Raw genomic sequence first — 21,373 nt, 5'->3', positions numbered from 1 at the left:
CCTGTTTTGGCCTCTCCATCTCTGGCTTTGACAATGGCCAGCAGGCTCTTTCTGAACAGCTTGATCATGTTCTATTTTCTTTTGCTGTCATTATTATCTTCTACTATAAAATTCTCCACGGACTAGAAGTTGATCCTGGAACTGCCAGCACAGCCAGCTTGGCTTTCCAAGTTTCTTCAGCTGTAATAAACAAGAGAGTTGCAGTTTTTTGCTTTGATGCTCCATGAAGACTTGGCCACTGTGAGGTGGTGTCCCTTCCCAGTAGAGTCTGAGGTCATGGGAACCAGGGTCCCTTCTCAAATACTCTGCTGACAGACATCTGTTTTGCTACTAACTTACCAAGTTTGTGTTTTTTTCTTAAAATCCTTTAACTTCTGATATCTACACTGCTGTGTGGGATTCAACTTCTTGCATGGTTCTGGGAGCACATAGGAGAGAAATTTCAAGCTATCCTTTATGAGAAAACAAGCTTTTCTGTAGCTCTACATAGATGTAGCTTGCCCATCACTTTCTTTGCCTCCAAAAGCTGGTCTAGATGCTCCTAAAGCATTTGGGTTTTTTGTCTCAGCATTTGGGTTTTTTGTCTCAGTCAGGAAAAATAAAACCCTCTGAAAACTGTACTTTGTTAATAGACTAATAATCACTGTGAAGTAAGTTACATAAATGGACTTGCAACATCAAGTTGCCTGGAGATGTTGTCTTTTACTCCAGCATCTTAATGTACTTCAAAATGACTCAAAGGCTTTTATTACAAATTGAAAAATCAGACCTTAAAGACCTCATCTTACAACATAACAGCAATTATCTAAGCAGTTTTCCATACCCACACTAGATGTTAAGAAGACTAAAATAAGAAATATTTATATTCTGTCCTAGATCATCTGTTGTTCCAAATAATGGGCTTTATTTTGGAGTCATTTTGTCATGCAAATGACTGGAGGTTATGGATTATTTTCAGTGTAACATGCCACTTTGTGGAACACTTTTTAAACTTGTATTTTCACCTGCACAGCAGTGCCCTTCTTCACCTGCACTTATGCTTTTCAATTCAGAGTGAACTGGAATCAACTGGACAATCAAATTTTCTTTTTTTCCCATTGAGATGGGAATACATAGGGATTTTTTACATAGGGATTTCAAGAGTGCTAGTGAGTGACCCCACACTTTTGTGGCTGCCCAAACATGGATCTCAGCTGCCCAGATGGATCACATCCTTTCCCTCAGCCCCTTCTCAGTACTGCACATGTGGGCTGGGAGTTGCCATTTCATCAGATCTCCTGTTCTTCACTCAGGCAGGACTTGAGTGTCACTTTGGACAGTACAATCCAATGGACCAACCAACAGGGCTGCTTGGATTTTCACTGTACTGTAATGTACAGTAATATTCTGCTTCTTTTACAAGGACAGGTCTTATTTTTGTTTTTTTCGAAAATGGGAGGGAAAGTCATCTTCTTTTCTTTTTTCTACTTTTGTGCTATACCCCTGACTTGTGGGTGTTTTTATGGAGGAAACATTGCAAGAATGGAGCTGAATTGTCAGACCTGAGATAGGCTCCCCATGTCTATCATAGAAGTCCTTCAAGCTGCAGGTGTTCCTGGTCTCCACCTGCCTCTGTGGAATGGGGAGAGTGTGATTTATGTGACAGGGTCCCCATGAGTGTTCATGAGGCAGAGGTTCCTCAGATGCACTCTCAACTGCAGCCCTGACCTCCTATGGGTTTTGGCATTTCTTTCTTCTTCAGGACTTTTCCCAGCTGTACTTGTTTACTGACCTAAAATTTTTCCCAGTTTGCAAAGTAATGAGAACCAAGATTAATACAAAGAAAACATGTTTTCATTAGAATTTAAGTGTCTTCCACTGATCGCTTTGCTTGATATCTCAGGCTTGGTTCAAAGTCAGGCTTTTTTGGGATTGCTGGCAGCAGGGCCTTCAGCCAAGATCCACAACAAAAAACTCCAAAGTTTTATTTAGGTGCCTGATTTCCCAGAGATTACAGATAGAGGTTAGATCCCTGAATACCTTTGTGGAGCTTGGCCTTGAGGCCTAAACAAAGAAGTGGCAGGAAAACCTGCCCTGCTCTAGTCTAGTGAGAAAACTGTCTAAATGCAGTGCAGATCCTCCTTCTCCTTCCATATCCTATAGGGGCTAGAGCAGAGGAAAGCCCCACTGGATTTTCCATATCCCTATTCTAGTAAGGATCTGCTAGCTGACATCTATGTGGAAGTAGCTGGACATGGTAGGGAAAGAGATGTTTTGGTTCTTGGCTTATCAACAAAGCTAAGGATTTCTATGTCATCAGGGTTTATTTCTGAGAGAAAAGTGTTTTCCTTTGTTTTATAGTGGCTGCCACTGAGCCTGAAGGATTGCATAAGCAATTTCAGTGTATTTCAATCAATCCTCGTTCAGTGAAAATAAGTTACAACCCCACTTTTCCCTTTTCTCCAGTCCCCCACAGAGCCTTGTCCTCTCCTTTCATCTGGAGCATGTGCTGGTAGCAGGTGAAATCAGCTCTTTCAAAACTCTTGCCACAGCCTCTCCCTGCCTCTGTAAAAAGTCCCCAGCTAATCAGCCGCTCCAACTCTCAGTAATTACACTGTAGGGCTGCTGTGTGGGAAGCACAGCACTGACAAAATGTTGCATATCTGAAGATGTAAGAGTGAAGGATAAAAGGGAAAAGCAAGACTTTTAATAGAAACATTAGTCATAGTTAAATTGCAGTGCCATGGAGCTGTGCTGCTGTTTCTTTGTGTCTCTAAAAATATACTCTAGTGGCTTGGTTATTTGTGCAGTGAGTAAGGGAAGGGAGAGCTGGGCTCTGGGAAAGGCTTAGGTAGTCCTGGGCAGAGCCCTTCTGTGCTGGCACGTTGATGTGGAGGGGCAGGGCACTGTGGGAGGACAAACTCCCATGGGAGCATGTCAGGGCACCAGGGTTTCCCAAATTCCTGCTCCAGCCCTGAGCTTCCACTGGCACAGCGGGGGCACGTGAAGGGACAGGGATGACTTGGCTTCTCCTGGACACTCTTGCAGCCAGAGCAATGCAGGGAGGCCTCAGGTCCCACCAGGGGTGACCCAGGCTGGGAAGGGCACTGGAGCAGCCTCTGCTCTGACACACAGACCGCTGCCCCCGCAATGCCAGCAGCACCTGCAGGGCTGCAGTCAGTAGCCATCAGCAGGGAGCTCCTGGCCCTGCCAGCAGTGAGTCACTGGGGCAGCCAGGCTCAGCAGCTCCCTGGTTGCCCTCACTCGAGGGTTTTTTGTCACCATGAGCAAAGTGCCACAGACCAGACGGGCCAGCTGATCTCTGCAGCGCCTTTTGCCGAGGGTCTGGCAGATCACAGGAATTGCCTGGGCAGTTTAACAGTCTGTGTCTGAAATGGCACCGGGGAGTCAGTCCTACGATATGCCTTGCTGATCAAAGGGACATGATGTTTATTTTCATTTCTGCGTTTTTAAATTTTTGCTCCAGTAATTTGCAGGCTCAAGCTCCTGGCTATTTCAGTTACAGATGGCTTGTGGTTTGCTTCTCACGACAGGATGAGCACAGCCCTGCAAGCCATGCTATCTGGGCTCGGGAGCCATCACTCCCATTAGGAAGGGCTAAGTAGATTTGGAGAGCCAGCTGGGCCTGCTGCCACGAGGCAGTCACGTCTGTGCTTGCCCTTGTCCCAGAGCTGCCATCTCCATCACCATCCTCCAGCCCCTGTGCAGAATCCACATAGATCCACGCTGGAGGATGCAGGCAGCTCAAATGCAGGTTGTAATCTGTAAAATAAACAAGAATTTTATGTTTCTATTTGTTTTTTTTTTTTTTTCTTCTCTCATTCAGCTTTTCCCAGTTCCTCTCCAGACTCTTTCTAAGAAGATTGTACAGTCCAGGACCAATAGTACCTTAGTTGGGGTCTTTGCCATTATCCTGGTATTTCTGTCTGCCTTTGTCAACATGGTATGTCCATTACTTCCTTTTGATCCATTCAGTTCTGCATTGTTTTCTTATTGGTCCTCTGCAGCATTGTGACCCTTAAAACCACTGAATTTAATGTGATCCTGCCTAGGACTGACAGCATTTGAGGTTGGTACCCTTTGGCTTTTGGGCACAGAAAAGAAATGGGAGCCCAACAGCTCCATCCCTTGAGCCCATTATATGCCTGGCACTGATTTGTGCCCAGGTCCTTTTGTGATTCTTTAAATGCTTCTGCTCCAAGTACAGGAGCCAACCTGATGCATATCCCTGCAGGAAGGGCTGGCACGAGGCTGATGTGTTATTTAACTCCCACCATACTGAGTGGGACATAAGTGTTCCTTGGGCTTTGTGCCAGCCCTGCACGGTGCTGCCTCCTGCTCCAAGTGCAGAGAACATGGGCACGGTGATGACTCTGCTTTGAGCTGCACTTTGGGGACTGAGGTGGTCTGGCTGTGATTCCAAACAACACGGCTGAGTTCAGGCTCAGAGAGACATGGGCTGTTTTCTGGGATCTGGATGTTGTTAATTTATATTTTGGGGGAGAAAAAACATAGCTACTGCACATGCAGTAAAACATAAGCTGATTATTTCATGTTGCATATTTTGCACATTGCTAGAGCATTTCCAAGGGGCTTTTAAACTGATATAAAAACTATTTTGTTTTCTTCTCTTTGTCTGTGCTGTAGAGCTTAATACCATCTTTGTTTTCCAGTTCATGTGCAGCACTGTGGATCTTACCAGCTGCATGGCTGCTGAATACAACATCACTCCTGACCGGGTGGACATTTGCCTTATCAGCAACCTGACTTCCAACTACAGCCTGGGCACCTTGCAGGGATTCTGTGACAGTCCTTTGCCCAACTGCAACTTTCCAGAGGTATTGCTTGAAAAAAAATGAGTTTCAGAGGTCAGTCTGGAAAAAGGCTATAAAACCTGTGTGATAAATCTCAGGGATTCTAAGGAAAGCTTAACATCTTGACTGACGTTACAGGACTGACACAGGCTACTACATGCAGACTTAAGTGTCTGAAGTTATTATCATGAAACCACATTAATGTTTAAGTTCCTTCAGGGCTGAATAATTAGTAGGCTTTTAAAATAGTTGGATCCTGCCTATAGCAGGGGAAATGCTCCTCTCCATGAGGTCCTTAATGGCATGCAGGACTGCAAGTTTCAAAGGAATTTGTGGGTGCTCAATTTAACCTAAAAATCAATTCTCTGAAAATCAATGTCTAGTCATAGATTTGACACTTTCCTCCATTGTTTTATATCCTGATTAAAAACTTGGCTTATATATTCCTTCCCAAGGTATGGTAGCTCTGGCCTCAGACAGGTCAGCAGCCCAGATAGTGGTCTGCTTCAATTTGCAATGCAATTCCTGTGTCTTCAGGACATCTCATTTAGAAAAAATTTAAATGCTTCTAATGGGAAAAAAAACCCAACCAAACCCACAATCCAAACCAGCCCAAATATGTTTTTCACACTGACAGAATACTTTACAAAGGAAAAAAATAATCTTTTTGCATAGCTATTCAAGACTGTTCTCTGAGTTTTTAGGTCGCGGCTGTTACATGTGTTGTTTACTGGAAATTGAAAAGGATAAACAACTCTGTCTAGGATGGAGGCAGAATTTATATCAAGGTCACCTGGGTTTATGGGGACCTGACAGATTTATGGTGGATCTGTTACCATCCAGATGTCCAAGGTGCTACTGAAAGTCCTGGTATCCCACTGAACATATTTCCTTTTAACTTAATGGGAGTATGGTCCGTATGTGATTCAGTGAGGTTTCTGAGACCACCATTACTGTGACTCTCAACCTTGCAGAGGCTTTAGTGCGTCTGCAGAAAGACCCAGGAGCAGAATCTAGCACAGTGGAGATCTAGAAACAGTCTGTGCCCACTGTGAATTTGTATGAAGTGCTGGCTCAGGACAGAGAGGAATTTTAAGCAATGTGGAATAGCCATTTTGCATAGTGAGGTTGCTCTGGCGGCCTTGAGCCAGGTCCTTCTGTTCAGTGGGCTAAGAAGTGAGGAGTCCCTCACCTGCACTCTGCAAGGCACATGTTGGATCTGCTACAGCTGTTGCCTGTTGCTCCCAGTGTTCAATAGGAGACAATGGAATCCTACCATCAGTCCAGACTGAGGAGTCAAGTACAAGGTGTACAAGTTCTTTTCTCTAGTTTAATATATCAGACTATTAATAAATGAGCTCAGAACATAAGCATATTTCTACTTCAACTAGGGCTTGCTTGTAGCTGAAAGGATGGATTGCCTCAGGCACATGATATGGGGTTTTTGCCAGAAATAGGCAAGTCTAGACAGAGTGGAAGCTTAATCTTCACAGATTTGATAGCAGGAAGGTGGTGAGCTGGATAACATGCCTCTCTTCATTTTGCATCCCTGCTATCTTTCCCTGGCATGCTGAACACTCAGCTCCTGCTGCACCACCCAGTGTGCCAGAGGTGCTCCACAGCCACACGTGTGCACCTCTGCAGCTGCTGGCTGGGCAAATTAAAGGGGTTGTCATGGGGTGGGCATGGGGACATTTGTCCAGCCTGTAGCTTGCTGATGGAGTCAGTGTGTCATGTCAGAGGGGACAGGGTTTTCTCATTGGCCTCAGGTGGGCATCTGTCCAGGAGTGTGAATTGCCAGTACCCTTGGTCCTACGTGTTACACAGATGTGCAAATTTGAGTCTAGAATTTGGTCTTAAATCATGACCTAATCCAGCATAACTGGGTGATTCTTTTTGCTAATTTAGTAACTGTGTCCAGGGAAAAGCTATGTCACAACCTTGAGTGTCCAGCTGTGAGGTCTGTGCCTCTTGAGAGTGAAGCAAATAATGCCTGCAGAAAAATGCCACAGTTTCCTCTTCATCCATTCAGTTTTAAATTCTGTAATGTGGGAGAATTCCACAGGCAGCCCCAGGTTTATATGTTTGGTCAGCTCAATTACATAACTACCAATCCCTTTCTATCCCTGTGTTTAGTTTCCTTTCAGTTTTGATTTATCCAGCTGACATTTATCTCTCTTCTGGTTTTTTTCCCATTTTTGTTTTTATACAGTACTTTACCTACAGTGTCTTATTGAGTCTCCTGGCCTGCTCAGTGTTCCTTCAGATCAGCTGTATTGGAAAATTGATCCTTATGCTAATCATTGAATTTATATATGTTCTCATTGTGGAAGTGCCAGGGGTCAACCTTTTTGACAATGCAGATCTCCTGGTCACAGCCAACACCTAGTAAGTGCCTTTCACTTCTGAAATCTTCTCCTGGTTTCTTTCACACAGTGATTTCAGTGTGGCATTAGTGGATGGGAGTGCCAAGGCTGTGGTGCAAGCAGAGGAAGTGCAGGATAGCAGAGAAGGCATGGCTGGAAGCTAAAGCTCTGCCAGTGCTGCTGTCAGCCTCTGAAGAGTAGGAGAATACAGTTCCCTTTAAGATCTTTTTAATGTGGGACTTGACTAATGAACTATCTATTAATAACAGAATATAACTGGAATCAGAGTGGATCTCTGTATCCTTTTTTCCAGAAATGGGGAGCTGTAGTTAGTCATTCTTAATTCTGGTATTACACTCCCAATATAGAAATGTCATTTCTCAAATAAGAAAAGAAAAAAAATCCTCTAACAAACTTGAGCTGGCTCAGGGATGTGATGTGAGCCTCCACGATATATCAAACCCAGCTTGGGGGGTGGAATGGTGGTGTTGGATGTTTGGCCAGTGATCTCCTGCCAGCTGCTGCTGGATGTATGTCCTTGTTTGAAAAGCCAGTGTCACAGCTGGGCTCAGCACAATTCCCAGCAGAAGGGTCTGGGCTCAGTGGGAGTGGACAGTTGCCCTTTTACTTACAAAAGCTGGCTTGTCATCAGGTCACACATTAATCCTGGTGCCAGCCTCCTTCCACTGCTGTGGTGGTTCCCCATCTCCTGGAGGTCCCCACACCAGGGAGGGAAGTTTGGCACATCCACAAGCCTGTCCTCCTCCACAAGTTTTGTTTCTTGCTGGGAATTGCATTGTTGTGTTAACTCCTTGTTTTGATGATTTCCCTTTGTAGGCAACAATTGTACTAAATGTGAGTGAATCAAATGATGTCAGTTTAGGTGAACTATCTGTCAAGGCTGATAGCTGTGGTTGTTCCTGCCTTGGACAGCAGGGTGTTTGAGAAGATTCCCATGGCCCTTCCCAGTGTGTTATGAAATACCTTCTGTAGTTGCTCAGATTTCAGGGTAGCCATTAACCATCAGCCCTCCAAGCCATCATTAACCATCAACCCTCCAAGCCTGATGTATCAGGTTACTTCTCTCCTTCACATGACTATTCCATGATTTCAGCATTTCTGTGTGCCCAGTAATAATTAATGGAAATACAGCTTTTACTGACATTGCCAGTTAATGGAAGTGTAGATTTTTCTGCCATTGGCAGTAATCACTTAAATTATTTTGTTAACTCAAGTGAGTGAAATTAGGTAGGAAACCCCATGGAGCTTTCTGTGGGGAGGTATAGGGAGAATGAGGTTTTCTTCCTTTTTTTCAGATATTAGGTGTTCTATCAGCAGAAGCTATTTAGTGTTTTCTAACACAATTAGTGAAATAAAAGCATTTTATATCTCAAATATAATTTCATTCTTGCAATTCAAGCACTAAGCGAAATTACAGCACTTGGAAGTATAATTTACATCACTTCACAATCAGAATGTCAGTAATAAAGTGGAGAAGGTTAGAATGTTTTCCCAGAAATAGCTTTCTGTGATGCTGTATTATCTCTCACTAAATGGGATTTGTGTGGTGGTTCAGCCCCAGCTGCAGCTCAGCCCCACACAGCCACTCACTCCCTGCTCTGTGCTGGGATGGGGGAGAGAGTTGGAAGGGGACAGGTGAGAAAACTCCTGGGTTGAGATAAAGACAGTTTAATGGGACAGAAATAAAGAAAAGAATAGTAGTAGCAGTAGCAACCAATGCCCAGCCAGTTCGTGAGCAGCAGCCCCAGGTCAGATTTCCCCCCAGTTCCCATACTGAGCATGATGCCATATGGTATGGAATATTCCTTTGGGGCCAGTTGGGGTCAGCTGTCCTGGATGTGTCCCCTCCCAAATTCTTGTGTCCATCCAGCCTGCTCGCTGGGGTTGTTGAGGAGCTGAAAAGTCCTTATTATAAACACTACTTAGCAACAGCTAATACATCAGTGTGTTATCAACATCATTCTCATACTTAATCCAAAGCACAGCACTGCACCAGCTAGGAAGAAATTTAACTCTATTCCAGTGGAATCCAGGACAATTTATTTTGTCCAAAGAGCTCCATGGATGGCTGTTTATTGCCCCAGTGCCTGGAAGGCCATTTGTGTGTTGTGGGAAATGGGAGCTCAGCATGTAGCACAGAGTTCAGAGATGGACCTTATTGTCCAGCTAATACTAAAAAACCAGAAAAGCCACCATGACCTCATACTGCTTTAATTGGGTGCCCATTGTAGCTACATAATTAGTGTCTGCTCTGCAGCCACTATGGTACTCTGACTAATTAGAAGTGATGCAGATGTCACTTCACACTTGTGTGTACAAACCAGCCCAGCATGCATGCAGCTGAAAGGCTGATTACAGCACGTGGGGAGTTGCTAGACTTGACTGCAGCCCCAGCAGCCTGTGACACATGGACTGTAACTGGATGCACAGGGCTATTGTGTTACCTTTTTCCTGTGCAGAAGATAAAGCTAATGCATTGCCCTAAAGATGGGCCAATGTGATCTTCTAAACTGAGTTCCTGCACAGGGAAGCCCAAAGAGCTTTGCCCTGTGATTTGTTCATCAAACCCATCATTTCTGTTCCAGCTGTCTGTCCTTGCCACTGTGGCTGGGAAAAGTGAGATGCTTTGGTCCTATGGGAGCTGTCTCTAAAATGAACTGCCTTTCCTACTAAAAATGTGCACTTCACTTGAGCAGGAGTGTAGTTAGCAAGCTTCTCTCTGTGTTCCCCTCCAGTAATTAAAGAACCATCTGCTACTGGGAATGTCTGTTCCATGGGGGAACAACCTACCAATGTAACACCCATACTGCTTGCACTGGGCATCTTCACTTTTCCAGAGAGTTACTGTAAATACTGGGTTTGCTGCACTTCACAGTCTCTGATGAAGGTTTTAGAGCAAGAGAAACACCCACAGTGAGCTGCAGCCTCGGTACTAAGGGTCACATCTACCATGCTCCCATCATAAGAGAGTGATTGGTGGGGCAGCCACTCATCCTTGGCCAGGTGGTGATTTAGGGAAGCAGGGGAATCATGCTGCATGTGGGAAGTGTCTCCAACTAGATCCAGCCTTTAGTGTGGGAGTCCCCGGGCTTTCCAAACCGTGTTTGTGTCCAGGCACACATGTTCAGTGCTGGAGCTAGCCAAGAGCCATGCCATAGATTGTGTGCAAGACAACAGTAGATTGCAAAATCCATGTCAGAAGAAATTCCATGCTCAGAACTGCAGAAAATGTCTTGGAACAAACAGGGTTAGAGAGTTGTTATGCTTTTATTTTTTGATGTTATGCCCAGTTAGGTTCCCTTACTTACTTTAATTTTGATTATTTAGATGTCTGATTGTGTAGCAAGGTTCCCTCCAATCCCATAAAACTGTGGCCTGAAGCTCTCTAGAGAGCTGTCACATTCTCGGGCTAATTTCACATTTGTAGCCTGCAAAGTTCTAATTGCATCAATGACACGATAGTAATTTAAACACTGATCTCTTTCCTTCCATTTAAATAGTGTTTTGAAAGATGCTTGTGCATGGTTCTCAGCCACCTAATACTCCACCCACACTGAAGAACAAAGCCAGCAGCATTAAGCAATCAGTCAATCAATCAGGAGCTCAAACAGCTGCTACCTACCAGAAAGCTTCGTTCTGTACTTTCAGTGTCAAAAAGCACACCCTCCATCTCCCCCAGCTCTGATACACGTGGCTACTTTGCAAATTGTCAATAGTAATAGGAATGTGCTAAAGGGTTTTCTTCAGTGCCCTCATGTGTGGTAGCCAGAGCTGGACACACGCTGCCAGTGAGGAATGTGCAGAAGAAGGGAGCAGGATTAAAGGAATTAAACACATCTTCATGCCGTAATAAAAGGAGAAGAAAGGAGCTATCCCTCACAAGATAAAACAGCCCAAAGCTTTCTTCCTTAGGTCAAATTTTGTAGTCTGACCTAATGAAGTAGTGATGGATGCACATGCATTTGCCAAGCATCCCACACTGACATTAAAATCCCAAATTATTCTCTCACTCTTAATGCTTCTTAGCTATTTTACCCACATTAACCATGTCACACGATTGCTCTGGAGTTTTGAGTGTGGCTCAGAAGCCTGGTTTTCTCCTCCCCCTCCCGTCTTTTAGTAGTTTTCTGCTTCAAAAGAGCTGTAGCCCCACACAGTGTTAGAGGTGCCACACTGCAGAGGTGCTGTGCAATGATGTGCAGAAGGGCAAGAGCTGCAGGGAGCCAAACACTCCACTGACCTCGTGTTTGTGCTTTTTTTTCAGCGTGTCTGGAAATGATACATCCTCATGGTGAGTCACTTCGGCATTAAATATTTTATAGGTTTTTGTTGGTGAGTATTTTCTGTTCACAAGGTGCAATATCAGCACACTGACTCACCAGCAGTGTCTGGTGTTTGTGCATTGCTGTGAGCTGGTACAACACAGTGCAGATGCCCTGAGTGCACTGAGTGCTGCCCTTTTGTATGTATAGCTACTCTCAGAGCATCCTCTTTCCTGTGGGACTTAATGTCAGCTCAGAGCTTATTTGTAATACAACTTAAAGGCTTTATCAAAATATTTTCATACTGTATACCTCCGTAATTCATATTTAACAGTTTTTATTTGCCTGCTTGTCAGAGGAGGTGTGAATGTGCCTTAGTGCTCTTTTCAGCTTACAGAGCACTTACAGACAAAGCCCATTAAGAAGTGACTAATTAGAGGAGCCATGAGTTAGAGCAGTTCCAGACTCAGGAGCCTGGGGAAGCCAGTGCAGAAGACAGGATGAACACAGTCTGAGGGGCTGTCAGCACATCAGTGTTGTCACCCTTAGCATGTGTGACTATTCTCTGAAGAGTAGCCTTTATATCAATGACAGCCCTTTCAGAGAAGTTGGATTACTTTTCCAACTTCCAAGTCCTCCTTTAGAAACTGGCACCTGTGAGCCAGTCTCCAGCTTTTTGCAGGTATTGTTTGTCCCTTTACCAACACAGGCTTTGAGGGGAAAGGGAAAAAAGCCTTTTCCTGAGAGGCTGCTTAGCCTGAAAGTGAGAAGTGTGGTGTGTGGCAAGGCTGTGTTCTTCCAGTGACAGGGAAGTTCTGCTCTTTCCTTGGCTGCAGCCCCCCAGTGACAACACGAGTGGCACTGAAGATTGTGACCCCTGTCATCATTACTGTCTTTGTCCTGGCACTGTACTTGCATGCCCAGCAAGTGGAATCCACTGCAAGGCTTGATTTCCTCTGGAAACTTCAGGTTAGTGGGTGTTGGCTGTGGGAGGATCACACGTGGTCTGTGGCATTAATATCAAATGACTGAGCTCTTCGCTGTCAAGTTGAGGAGTGTGATAAAGTGCCTTTGAATTTAATCTGAATCTGGCTTATAACTGGGCATGCTAATAATGCTTTGCTCTTCTTTGGTACTTTGCATACTCTGTGCATTTCATCCGAGTTTATTTCTTCAACCTCTTTTTGCCTTGTAAATCCACCTTGGATGGTCCCCATGGTAAAGGGTTATAAATCTGAAGGTTGAGATTAATGAATTTGGGCAACTGAGCCGTTACTGCTGCAAGAACATGTAATGTAACACAATTTATAAATATAGGAAGCTCATATTCACTGCTGAGTTGTTTCCCAGAGCTCAGTGAGCTTTAGTTTGCTGTGTTCAAGGGTGTGAAAGATTCACATTTGCATTTTCATTCAGTTTCCTGTTAAGCAGTGGGAACTGGCTCAATGTCCAGCCTTCATTAGCCCCCAGGCAGCAGTACTGGGTAACCAACAAACTGCAGATAATGCCACACTATGCTCCTGTCCCTGGGTTCACTGTTAATGTTTTCACTACTTGTGCCCATGAGTGATGTTGGGGCCCTGTATGTGATTCCCAAGCAAGCAGGACAGGTCTGGGCTCTGGCCAGCACTCATGGCTGGGGGGCCACAGGACTGCAGGTTTTATTTAGATTTTCTACCTTCTGAGTGGCAGGACATCTTTCTAATTATAGGCCTTTGTGGTTTGAGTACAAGGCACTGAGGAAGCAACAATTAATTAAAGCTCCTTGGGAAGCATTGTAATCCTCATTTATAAATGGTAAAACAGTAGAAGGGATGAGGTGAGTGGTTACCCAGTTCAGGGCTCAGAAATACAATGCTGGATTTTCTGGCATTATTCTCTGCTTGCATTTCTATACCTGTGTGCACGAAGAGATGGAAAATTTTCCACTGCAAAACACAAGTTTCTGCATATCTCTGGTTCTGCTCTCCTTTGCAGTTTCCCCCGTTCTATTTCCACCCTCACTGCAAGTAAATTTTCAGCTTTTTCACCTCCCCAGTGCAGCTACCAAAAGAGTAAGTACATCACTGTGTCTCCCCCTAAACTAGGCCACTGAAGAGAAGGAGGAAATGGAGGAGCTGCAGGCTTACAACAGACGCCTCCTCCACAACATCCTGCCCAAGGATGTGGCAGCCCATTTCTTGGCTCAGGAGCGGCGCAATGATGAACTGTACTACCAGTCCTGCGAGTGTGTGGCTGTCATGTTCGCCTCCATAAGCAACTTCTCCGAGTTCTATGTGGAGCTGGAAGCCAACAATGAAGGGGTGGAGTGTCTGAGGCTGCTTAATGAGATCATTGCTGATTTTGATGAAGTAAGTCACAGAAAATCTGGGTGGACAAAGTGAACTGAAACCATGAGTTTAGTTGGACTTTGCTGAGCTCCTGAAGGAGGGTGGTTTATTGAATCCATGGTTCATTTCTTCTTACTCTAGGAGTCTTCAGTTTTGTTTTTTTTTCCACACTGAAATCTCTTCTATTCCCTTGTCACTCCTCTGAATTTCTAATCCCCTTTCTTCTTCTGTCTTCCTGGCTCTGTCCACTAGTTTGTAATGCTTGCAGCAAGGCAGGACATGTGGCATGGACATTACCAGCATCTGTGTGTTTGTCAAGGTTTATTTGCTTCTTTTGCTCTTGTGACACAGATCATAAGCGAAGACCAATTCCGGCAGCTGGAGAAGATCAAGACCATTGGCAGCACCTACATGGCTGCCTCAGGCCTCAACGACTCCACTTATGACAAGGAAGGCAAGACTCACATCAAAGCTCTGGCAGATTTTGCCATGAGGTTAATGGACCAAATGAAATACATTAACGAGCATTCATTCAACAACTTCCAGATGAAGATAGGTAATGTCCTTGTGCTCACAGGATTCCTTGTAGGTAGTGGTCATTCTGAGCTGGGGATTTTATGGACAGTAAAAACCACAGATGTTACATTAGCTGTACAGTGGTGTTGATTGTCTGGTGCCTGGTGATCACTTCAGCCTCTATGAAACATGGCAGTAGCTTTTTAGGGTATAGCACCATCACTGAAGCTCCCTAGGGAATTAGGAGCAGTGTAGCTCCTACCACAGCATGGTCTTACATGGTGGTTGACCTTGGGCTCATTTTGCCCCTGTGCTTCCATCTCTGGCATTCTTGGCCATTAAATTGTCTTTCAAGTCAGGAAATAAAAAGCGACAGAAAGGGGAGAAGAAATTTGAGGATGTCAAGTGTGGTGTTTGTTCTGGAAGGTTCTGGGCTGCTATCTTACATGCCCTCAGCATTGCTGCAGGTATGTGCTGACTTCAAGTGAGCAGTTTGCTTGTTAGCCAGGTGGCAAACAAACTTTATCCCATTATCTGGCACTGGAAAGTAGCTCTAGAGTGAGCAGATCCAGCCCGACCTGCCAGTCAGTTGGGCATAATGGATCGAAGAAGCCAAGTTCTGTTTTAACATTTCTCTCCCCACAGTTTGGCCATAGCTTTACATGTCAGGGTAAAGCACAGCTAGAACCAGTGAGCCTCAGGATGGGTTTTTACTGTCTGAAAAATAACCTCCCTCAGGCAAATGGATCTGAACATATTTCTCCTCTTCTTCCAGGCCTCAATATTGGTCCTGTCGTAGCTGGAGTGATAGGAGCCCGCAAACCCCAGTATGACATCTGGGGCAACACAGTGAATGTAGCCAGCAGAATGGACAGCACAGGAGTGCCTGACAGGATTCAGGTAAGGCAATCCCTGGAAAAATTACACTGCCAGCCCTGTATCACTTAGACATTTTGAAACTTAATTAGAATTGAAATTTTGAGTTCATTTTATTCCTTTATTCCATGCATTTACCTACATAGAACTGAAAGGTCACTTAGGGAATGCTGGTGGTACCAGCAAGTTTTGTCTTTTAATCGTTACCAACATTGCAACCTTTGTTTAAGAACTTGCACTTTAGTTCTGAGTGGAAGTGCTGAGCTGAGCTTCCTTCCCTGTGTGCCTCACTGGCACTGAGCACACTCCTGTCTGATCCCTGCTCACACGTGCTGCTCAGCTGTGTGTGGTGGTTGTTCCATTTTCCAAGGGCCTGATTCAGCTAAGGTATTTCTGTAATTCACTTTGCTGCTCACTGTGCCATTTGTGGCGTGAGGCCAGCAAGGGTCCAGACATCAGCAGGATGGGGATACACAACAGAGAAAGAGGATTGTTCAAGGGGTTAATGGGACCTGTCTGATAATCACACATCTCCTTGGCCTTCAAATATGATCTTTCCAGTGAGTGATTCAATTCCACTGTCCTGCTTTTGCTGAGCCAATGTCCGCAGTAACAGAATGTCATTCCTTGGGAAAATACTGAAGGGTTATAAAAATAGAGCAGCTGATGTAAAGCTGAAGAGGGGCAGCCATGCTGTTTCCTTGCCTGTCAGTTAACTGGATCGATATTTATGCATCAGTCTTTAAGCCCCCCTACAAGATGGTCTGTAAAGCCACCTGAAAATGGGTGAGAAAATACATCGTAATAAATAAATACCTCAGGAAATCTGGTCTTTAAACTTCTGTTGTTGTGCAGCACAAGTGATTATTTTTGACTAGCATCTGCAGAGACAATCTGGATGCTGGCTAGAGTATTCCATTTGATTAGTTCTCCCCTGTTGCCCACTACCTTCTCCTTCATAAAAACAACCCCTGACTCCTAAGCTGTACATCCACTGGGTAACTTCTGGGTAATTTTTGAGGATATTTTAGCGAGTTTGACCTTTTTCTCTACTGCCACTCCAGTGACACAATGAATGCATCTGAGTAGACTGAACTGACTGGTGTGTATTAAAAAATGTGACTAATTTGTTATGCTTTATCCAGTGACCCCTTCGAAAAATGCACTTTCCCCAATTGTGAACTGTGTGTGACATCTGTACTTTCTCAGATTCTAATGGTTGTGTTTGTTCAGCAACTTGTGCCAACCTTTCAGTTAGTGATTGATGTGCAAATGTTGATTGACTTAGAAACAAAACAGTTGATCCTACTTTATGCTGTCCATGGATTACTCCAAAAGCAGATGGAAAAACTGTGTGGAAGACAAGGCAAATATCTGTTTACTCTTGTTTATTCTGCAGGTAACCACGGACATGTACCAGGTTTTAGCAGCCAACAACTACCAGCTGGAGTATCGAGGGGTCATAAAGGTCAAAGGCAAAGGAGAAATGACCACCTACTTTCTAAATGAAGGGCCTCCAATTAGTTAGCACCGACTGCAGCGCCACACAAAGACGGATTTTGCATTACCCAGGATTGTGAATCGGAGAAGAATCATTTTTTGGCAGTGAAGCTGAACATGCGGTGCAGTTGAAATTTCAACCCCATGACTTTAGAGCTGGTATCAGCAAATTCTTTGGCCACCCATTAAGAAAGGCAAGAGAAAGAAACCACCTTGGAGTTGTTCCTGGCTGAGTGCTAAGCTGACCAAAGATGTGCATTACAGAGTTCACAGCTAAGACATGAATTTGGCATTTTTAAAATGGCTGCTACCACAGGATGGCATAAGAAGCTATTTAAGTATTTATTGATGCAACACAACATTTACTTGGTTGAAGGAATGTATGATTCACTACAAAGCATTATTTTGGAATGGATTTGCACTCCCATGATGTTTCCATCCCATACTGCCAGCTATTTGAAGTGTACCACTGTGCTTTTATTAGCTGTTTTGAATGGGCTTTCAAAACTGACACCCACTGTTGCAGCACACAAAAAGGCCTTTTAGAAGGGCATTGGTAATGTTTTAGTGTGAAAAGACATTAAAGCCTTGGCCCCCTCTTTTCCCTTCTTCTCCATGGCTAAATGACTGCTCTTCTGAGTGGGGCTGGCACACCTGATGAAGGGGAAAATCAGGATAAAGGAAGATGGCTCTACAACCATATTTATTAAAAAGTCGTCTGTGCTCTTCTTTGGTATCTATCAGTTTACATGGGAAAGACTAGATGTAAACAAGAGACGCTTTGTGGGGGGAACTCCCCTGAAATTTGTTGTGGGTTTTTTTGTATTTTTTATTTTGTAATATTGAGAACATGGAGATCTAACAGATATACCAAATTCTATATTTTGTAAATTATATATAAATTAGAAGGCAGGCTATCCACACCGAGGTGTGGGGGGAGGTGTATATAACCTGTAGACTTTTGTGTAATTTTTTTCTGTGTAATACTCTGAACACAGACTTGGCAGTTTTCAGATTATCACTATACAATCAACCAACAACAAACAGGTGAGTTTCCAGGCTGAATCAGATGCATTTTAAAATGAAAACCCAGAAAAATCTACAACCCCAAAGAAGAGGAAAAACCCGCAGTAGTCACAGAATGGTTCCGTGCAGCTTTTCACGGCGGCTTCCCAATGGAAACAGGACCTTTGAGTTTTAGCTCCTGAGACGGTTTCAAACATGTCAAAAAGAGCTCTAACCAAACCTTCTTACTCTTTAACAGGAGCTCTTATGAGAAAAAGAAAAAAAAGCGCATTTGAACTTTTATTTTTAAGAAATCATTTTTCATAGATGGTCTTAATAGAATCCTGCTGATCTGAGAGTTGTCTGACATTGTAACTGCCATGTGACATTATAAGGAACTATGTGCTGCAGCATTGAGTTGACTTTCCTGTAGTAAGCACTTATTTAAACTGATTCACAGATTCTCAATTTTCAGGAATTAGGTGATCTTCAGAAAAGATGATGATGGCAAGTGTGTATATGAGGTGGTCAACCTTAAAATAGTGCCATTGATACTGTGTTGGGCATCTTTATCACTAGTGGGGGGGTTTCTGAACAGTTCACTGTTATCATTTATGTACCTTTTCTAACTATGAAAGAAAAATCCCTTGATATTTTATTAAAAAAAGAAAATAATTTTAAAAAAGCTATATTTTTTATATTCTATGAGGGGAAAGTTTTGATATTGAATTTGGCTAGCACTAAAAATTACTCCAGTCTTTTGACATTTAATAAACTTGTTTTCCACTCTTCTCAGGGCAGAATTATTGTAGTACTCACAGCGTAATGATTGCACTATGGTGGTGGCAATTTCTTTTTCCTACTCGACAATGACAATAAGTGAAAATCCATGGATCTGTCTTAATTAATTTGCTCTATTGCTAAGCATGACCCGAGCATTAAGCCATTTAAACATGAGCTTAAATGGCATCGCCCCTTTCCTTCTCCCTTCCACTAGGAAACATCTCTGAAAAGTATAGTATATTGACTTCTGTAAAACTGCCAAGTCTGCCCTTGTACTATACTTTTGCTCCTTTACATCTTTCCTGGTTTGCAAAATACTTAAGTTGCATCACGCTGTTATGCCTTTCTCCCCTCCTCCACCTCCCATCCCCTTTGTCCCTCACTGACTTTCATGACCTTCATGCCATACACTTGGTTTTAGGTTTGCTTTCTGCTTTCCAAAAGTCTGCAGTCTTCTTAACTTTTGATTCATCTTATGAAGTTGTGTTGTCAATGAAATTTCAAGTCCCCAGTATCTCTAGCTGTGATTGTTGACAGTGTGTCATGATCATTTCAAGGGGTATTCACACACTCTTTACTCTGGATCTTGCAAAAATGGATACAGTTATGATTTCCCATGGAAATTGAAATCTATTTAAGTAATTTAACTATATTAAACACTGTTTCACTGGTAAAGTGTGTCTGTTTTATTTTAGCTGCATTTGGCTCGAGGGATGAGACTTAAGTTGTGTAGGAGATGCTGGATCTGCAAATAGAAACATCCAGGTCTTGTCTGGCACTGATGGATGCCCTGGTCCTTTGCACTGCCCTGTTATGGAGCCCCAAAGGTTTGGCTGCCCAGCAAACATCCCCTGGGTTTGTGCTCCCAACTGCCCTTGCAATCAGTCTCAGGGCAGCTGGCAAATATACTGGCATAAATTAAGAGCTTAAATTTGTGTGTGTGTCCTATTAAAAAAAAAAAAAAAAAAGTTGTATTTTCCAAAGTATATCACCTTTGCCAAAGAATTCCCCAGGCACCTTGGTAGTTGACCTCTCAAGGACACTGAAAGGAGGCAGCACTGCTGCCAATGCAACATTTTCAATCTTTACAGGTAAAAGTAAACACTACACATGACTGTACCAATTAACAGGAGCTTCAGGTAGAGCTGAGAAACAAAACCCTGCAGCTTCCAGCTTCTCTTAGTTGAGAAGACATTACACAGGCAGCTAAAAACCAAATGCCCTACAATCTGTTATAGGTTAGGAGGGATTTTATGAGTGTACTGAGAGCACAGCTGCAAGAACAAAAAAGCCATAAAATCTTTATGAAAATTGTCAGAGAACTATTTAATATTTTCTATGCTCTCCTAAATAATCATACAAACAGTTTAGGACATTGCCTGATGTAAGCAACTTTTTTTAACTATCTGGAGAACAGTATTCCCCAGGGGAGGGAAGGCAGGAGTCTCCAGTGCTGTGCCCTCTCATTTCAATTACTGTACACAGTCTGGCTGAATAGATTTCCCCAAATGCATCTTTTTCCCACTTAGAAAGCATTTTGATGAATTTTAGGGTATTCAGCCACTTCTCCCCAACACAGATCTGGCTACATCAAGTTATCTGCCTGCACTTAATAAAATTATACATTTGGGGGACACTGAATTTCTTATATGTGTGTCCTGCACTGCAAATATCTCTGGCCTTACTGTTTATGTGTTAGACAACATCCACAGACACCAGCACCTGGCCAAAAAGTATGCCCAGAGGCAAATATTTTCATTCTGTTAAGTTTCCCAACTGCTCCTCAGGGCACCATCATTTCCAGACTAAAGTTCGGGAATTGTCAGAGAGAGCAAGCTTGGGATGTTGCTGGGAAAAAGGCAGCTCAGCTGTTTTAAGATGAAAAACCTCAAGTTTCCATGTTCTTGACCCACTCTGTCCTTGTAACTGAAGGAGCAACTAGGCTCTAGGGAGGTGGGGGGAGGACTGAGAAAATTGAATTTCAGGCAGGATGGGGGGCAGGAGCAGCAACATTTTCCTGCCATTTGAGAGCCAGATAGTTTCCTGTAAAAAGCAGTCATATATTTTCTGTCCCTGAGCACCTCAGCCCCTGCCTGCCCTGGCACTTGCCTGCAGTGCAGGTGAGGTGGCTGCAAGGCTGGGGCCAGCACTGTCCCATGGCTCCCCTGGGAAAGGGGCGTGAGTGCCAGCTGGGACTGCAGCAGGAGAGCCCGGTACTGACACGCTGGCTCGGAGGGGCGGCTGGGGCAGCACGGCACTGGCATTCCAATAAAAAACTCCAGGGGACAGCAGCTGCAGCGAGCTCCTCTGTAAGCAGCTGGCCCCAGAGATCTTAACAGAGAATTTCAGATGCAGTAACTATTGCCATCTACTGGAAATGGCATTATATGCCTACCTTGTGTAAGTCAGGCAAGCCTTTGGTCATTGCTTGCTGAAAGCAAATACAGTGGCACATTACTGAAAGATAAACATTCTATTGTGGGTGTTGGATGAACCCATTCCAACCTCCAAGAGGTCTTCCTTTATAAATACAGAACAATCGAGCAACCATGAATGGCCATCTGCACTTCACACTAAAGTAAAGCCTGCTGTTCAGGAGAGTAATCAGCTTTCCTAAATTCATCTTCCTAAGTCTGGTAACTCAAGTACCTGGTAAAATCAGCAGGGAAACCCCTGCCTGAGCGCTGAGTTTGTCTAAGCAAAAAGGAAATCCTGGGAATTTTCAATAAATTTTCACCTCCAACCTGGCCTGCTGTATCTTGGTTCTAATCTCACACCAAAATGTCAGCAAGTTCTAATATTACAGTCAATCTCAAACATGCTAAGAAGCCATGTTTTTAGCACCTAGCAATACCACATAATGAAGAACAGTCATGCTCATTAACTTTTCATTGTGAAAT

At 43.8% G+C, this 21,373-nt stretch overlaps 1 protein-coding gene across 1 annotated transcript in view; it reads left to right on the top strand.

Moving 5' to 3' along the window:
- Positions 1–19,148, top strand: part of ADCY5 (adenylate cyclase 5) — a 202,653-nt gene extending 183,505 nt beyond the window's left edge. Inside the window, exons 13-21 of the mRNA XM_014871774.2 lie at positions 3,827–3,943; positions 4,674–4,838; positions 7,027–7,202; positions 11,466–11,492; positions 12,300–12,432; positions 13,551–13,814; positions 14,145–14,349; positions 15,085–15,209; positions 16,585–19,148. Coding sequence (XP_014727260.1) covers positions 3,827–3,943; positions 4,674–4,838; positions 7,027–7,202; positions 11,466–11,492; positions 12,300–12,432; positions 13,551–13,814; positions 14,145–14,349; positions 15,085–15,209; positions 16,585–16,713 — 1,341 coding nt within the window. The 3' untranslated portion in view covers positions 16,714–19,148. The remainder of the gene's footprint in view (positions 1–3,826; positions 3,944–4,673; positions 4,839–7,026; positions 7,203–11,465; positions 11,493–12,299; positions 12,433–13,550; positions 13,815–14,144; positions 14,350–15,084; positions 15,210–16,584) is intronic.
- Positions 19,149–21,373: the final 2,225 nt, after the last annotated feature.

This window comes from Sturnus vulgaris, chromosome 7 (genome assembly GCF_052056855.1).
Source record: "Sturnus vulgaris isolate bStuVul1 chromosome 7, bStuVul1.hap1, whole genome shotgun sequence".
Taxonomy (NCBI): Eukaryota; Metazoa; Chordata; class Aves; order Passeriformes; family Sturnidae; genus Sturnus; species Sturnus vulgaris.
Note: the sequence above shows the minus strand (reverse complement) of the source record. Positions and strands in the feature narration are given on the sequence as shown.